The 5,000-nt window shown below is 51.7% G+C and overlaps 1 protein-coding gene across 1 annotated transcript in view; it reads left to right on the forward strand.

Moving 5' to 3' along the window:
- LOC126572011 (uncharacterized) overlaps nt 1-5,000 on the forward strand; it is a 29,047-nt gene that overhangs the window by 3,041 nt on the left and 21,006 nt on the right. The window contains exons 4-6 of the mRNA XM_050230988.1: nt 3,559-3,689; nt 3,806-4,507; nt 4,665-4,789. Of these exons, the coding sequence (XP_050086945.1) occupies nt 3,559-3,689; nt 3,806-4,507; nt 4,665-4,789 (958 nt within the window). The remainder of the gene's footprint in view (nt 1-3,558; nt 3,690-3,805; nt 4,508-4,664; nt 4,790-5,000) is intronic.

The following is a 5,000-nucleotide window of genomic DNA, read 5'->3' on the forward strand; positions in this document are numbered from 1 at the left end:
GGGTATTTTGTTTGTGCGCGAAAGTTGCAACAAGTTGTTGTCGCTGACCACTGGCACAGAGCGCTCCATGGTCTCCGTTTTTACTTCTGGTCGATCCGGTCTTAAAGCGACAGCAGCGCAGACGAATTGGGTCACTGACTGGTGGCTCCATCCAATCCAATTTCCCGGACGTCCTCCCCGTGGCACAGCCAGCCTCCTCAAACAACGACGAAGCAGGGCTGCTGGACCACCGAATTCGTTCCACACGTATGCAAATGCCAAAGGCAGTGGTGGCGACGACGACGGTGGTGGCAGCAGTGGTCATCTAACGGCCTCCCCCTGGAGCCGGCTGTAAGAAGGCTAGTCGCTGTGCTGCTCTGAGGAGATCTCCGAATACGAACCAGATAGTCGTCGTTTCTCCAGTGGCGATACCAGCGGCGGGGTCTTGGGCGGGGACGCTGGGAATAGCTTAACGGAGAGGCCAACACACACCGATACACGTGCACACAGACCACAGCAGGCAGTTGATAGTAGTAAGGGAGATCGGGCGCGCGCACCTCACGATACCTCCCGGAATCAACAGCTCCAATCTACGGCCCTCTTCCGTGCGATCGCGGTCATCATCGTCATCATCATCTAGTAGTCATCATATGTGTTGCTGTGCCGTCGTCGTCGCTGTTGTCGACGTTGTTGTCGCCGTCATCTCACGAATGAGAGAGGCAGAGAGCGAGAGAGAGAGAGAGAGATCGGCACAGATACAGCCTCCGGAACGCGTGTCTGCGGACCATTGAGCAGACGCGACGCGGACAACAGCAAGCGCTCTAGCGCAGGCTGGGTAAAAGTGTCGACGTCACACGCTTCCTGACTGCTGCTGCTGCTGCTGTGGCTGCTACGACTGTTGCGGTGTGGTCTGCTCGATTGGTAACGAAAGACTTCAATGCGGCTACAATCGTGCAGGAAGGGAACTCGATGGGTGTCTCTAAAGCCAAGATCGTGATTGCAATTTTTATTTTATCCAGGTGTGTTTGTGTGTGTTTGTGCATGCCCGAGTGTGTGTCTATGTGTGTGCAGAGTGGTGAGTCAACCAGCAAACAGAAAGGAATGCGCCGTGCTCCTCTGTAGTGTCTCTTGCTAGTAAGATCTAATTCCCGTCCTATTAGTGTCATCGTATCTTTCGTTCCGTTCGGTGAAAATCGACCGTGTCACGAGACAGCAAAAGGTCTCACTCGCAAGCGCTTTATGCTCACAATTACGCATGCAGAAGGTGATGCAACGGATGGTGCGGTGGTAGGAGGGCGCTACCGTCGAGTGGCTCTTCGTGATCGACCTCGCGATCGTCTCTAGTGAATGTGAAGTGCGCGAATTGACGGTGGTGGTGGCGACGGTGGCGTCGACGGCGTGGATGTGAAAGAAACGTGCACCAAATCCATCATTACGTCGGGCCCACGGTACCACGTGCCACGGTCACACTCTACCACTACCTCTCTCTCTCTCTACATCCATCCATCAGCAGGCCGCGGCACAATCGTTACGCCATTTTACAGCCCCAACGTGTGTGGTGGCGGGTCCGTAGTGCCTGGCTTTTGAAGTGAAAAGTGAAAAGCGATTGCGAGTTATGAAATAGCGGAAAAAAGGAGAAATATTTCTTCGATCGATCTTCAACCATCAAGCACCCTCGCTCGCAGTGTATGTGTTTGTGTGTTTGGTGTGATTTGGGGGCCAAAGTATGCGGTATTGGTTCTAGCATACTTCCCGGGTGGATGCTGCGGCTGCTAGTGTTTACTTACCTTTGCTCACCGGCATCTGTTTTAGTTTAATTACTTAATCGCGGCAACGCGGTTTCGTCTGGCAGGTATGATAAGCGTTCGAATTCGTGGTCACGGGCCGCTGGCGATGGTAATTGGGTTCACGGTGCTTTAGAGAGTCTACGAAAGAAGATAACACACATTCCATTGCGCCACCACTAACATAAGGCTTGCCAGAACACACATTGGGATTGGAACATCTGTTAATAACAAATAGCCCCTCACACATACACCCATTCTGTCGATATTTCATGTATTCTAACTTGGCTAAACAACTGTAATACACGTTAACAAAGCTTTATTACTCACAACTTCCTTCAATCTCACTTCGTGTCAAATGAACTGGCACCGAATCATCGTTTCCATGTCTGTGTCATCGAACAAGCCTTCATCATCATAGCTAGCGAACTGGAATGGGAATGTTTCATCATGTGCTCCGGGGGTCCCGTGTGCGGACATTACAACAAAAAAAACTTCAATAAATAATCAAGCCACGAGAACTGGCGGAACCGTCTATTAATAGGTCGGTTCCACCGGCACATGAAGCGATGGCCAGAATGTTGGCCAGCTTCCAGCAGAAAACGAGGCCCCGACGGCTCCTCGAAGCCATTGCCACATTGCAGGTGGCCTACTAGGATGTGCCAGCCAACCAATGTACGCAAATAGCATCGTATCGAAGCAGGCCTCTCGTCTAGGTGGCCGAGCGTTTACGGTGCGGACAAATGTGACCGGAGGATTTACGGCCTCGAATCAATCGATCCGTGGCGGCGCTGGTTCTACGGCCAGCCACGGTTAAGCGAAGCCAAAAAGCCATCCCCACGCAGTTCATTCTCATGTTAATTGGATTGTCTGCATGCTTGAACTGCATGGTGCGGGGGGGGGGGGGGGGAGCACACGTGGCGTAGACCGTTGACATCTTTTTTTTTGGCATTCTAAGACCGAGACCCAAAAAAATCGATCGAATCAAGTAGCCATTGGACACGGTCTCCCAGTTGTCCTCGTGCGCTCTCTGGTCTCATGGCAACGCTTCCAGGGAACTAATAAGTGGTTCAATAAGTTCTATTCCTGGAAGGGGTATTAATAGCATCTTTGATCTGGTGTACTCCATGTTCCCGTCCAGTGTCGATGGTTGTCACTTCGATTCCGGAAGACTACGGTTGGTTGGTTAAGGGTGACCGGGCATGGATGGAACCAGTGGTTCGCACATAAATACTGACATGCAAGGGAGAACAAAAACGGGCCTGTTCTTCGGTGACCCAGTGTTCGCCATTCACTGCAGTCCAACTCTCTAATGACGGACAAGCACATGTATGTTACCCTCGGCGGAACATAAATCAGTTCAGTGCAGGCACAGAGAACAAGCGATGATAGCAATGGACCTTCCCATGGGCGCAAGGGGTGGTTAGTCCATCATATGAGAAGGGGGGCGTCTGACCAGATGGGGAGGTGGGAGCTCATATATGCGCCAGATAACGGACGACACCTACTTACGCCCATCGACGACGACGACGACACTGATAAACGCTTGGCTTGTTATGCTGTGTGTTGTCCCCATTTTCCGCACCCCCGAAGCAGGTGCTACCTCTCGTATTTTTCCCCGTGTCCTCTTCTTCCCCTCCTTTACTTTCCTCAATTTATGGTCAACCCATGATGGATGACCGGTCGTGTGAATGTATTCGGCTCACTTCTCTTCTTCTATCGCCCCCTCGGTCAAAACTGGGACATTACGCTCATCGTCGTCGTCGTCGGGATTGGATTGCAAATCCAATCGCAGCCGGAGAGCTGGGCAATGCCGTACAGGATGCGTTTGTCATTGCGGTCGAGCAGCAGGCCCGGGAGCGGCTGCAGCGTCTGTCCGCCCTCAAGCGGATTACACCGGTCGACATGTCACAGCTTTCGATCAAAGCAAGTATCCGTTGAATGCCGTTTCCCTACTTCCGGTTACAGTTCCAGTCGTGGGTTGCAGTCTAATTTCAACATCTTTTCCTCCCCACACCCCGCGTTTCCATTCCGGTGTACAGCTCAATCAGCAGAGCCAAGCCAAGGGTGGTGCGACGCAGGATCTAAGCTTCCTGAAGGAAGCGTCCCCGATCTACGTGACGTCGTTCTCGGGAAACAGTGTTACGGGTACCAACACCAGCACGACGGTGACGGCCGGTGTGAAGACCACCTTCACCGCGGGCAGCGCCAGCAGCAACAGTAACAATAACAACAGCATCAACAACAACATCAACAGCAACATTAACATTAACAACAATGGCGCCAGTAGTGTGACGAGCACAACAAACACCAGCAGCACTGTCGCGACCACTGGTGGTGGTAGTGGTGGTGGTGGCGGCTGTGGGGTCCTCCCTAGACCGGGAACGTCTGCCTCCAGTTTGCTGGGAGCGGGTTGCGAATCGAGTACTAGTGGTTACGCCAACATTCGGATCGGGACCGGTGGTTCGATTCAGCCTATAGGAGGTGGAGGAGGAGCAAGTGTCACCCCAGGCAGTGGTGGCAGTACTAACAACAACGTCAACAACAACAGCACTACTACCACACCGCATCATCATCCGCACCATAGTCTTGTAAATAACAATAACCTCAGCAGCAGCAGCAGCAGCACCGCAGGCAGCAATAATACGGGCAAGGCGGGACAAGGTCTCGACACTACCGCCAACAGTTACTATAGTAATCTAACGAACACCTTCCTAGCGAATGGTCATGGTTCCAAGCGAGAGGTAATTTACCTGTTTGCTCCTAACCTCCTCCTCCTAACTATCGGTGCTAACCTTCACTAAACCTAGCCGTAGTCCCACTCGCCTAACAGAATCAACAATGATCTCACCTGAGTCTAACGATTGCTAATTGAAGATCCTTCTCTTCTTCCCCTTGTAGCTGGCAACATTGTCCGAGGGTGAGCTTGAGCCGCTGGACGAACCGGAGTACGAATCGAGCGGAAACATATCGCGCGGTGGCACCGAGGTGCTACTCGGTGATCAACATCTTCGCCAGGAAAATCGGTAAGTGGCCGGGCATGGGCTAAGGGGGTGAACTTTTGTGAAAGGAACGTTTGCAATTCGAAATAATATTTTGTTTGAGTCGAAACTCATGTTGAGATGATGTTGCAACTTGTTAAGTCTCATGATTAGGATTCTTATAAGAATTAATGGGAACGAAATGTTGACGTTATTAGAAGATGCTATAAAAAATTCTTTATGTGTGTTCTGGGAA

The sequence above is a fragment of the Anopheles aquasalis genome, chromosome 2 (assembly GCF_943734665.1).
Source record: "Anopheles aquasalis chromosome 2, idAnoAquaMG_Q_19, whole genome shotgun sequence".
Classification (NCBI taxonomy): Eukaryota; Metazoa; Arthropoda; class Insecta; order Diptera; family Culicidae; genus Anopheles; species Anopheles aquasalis.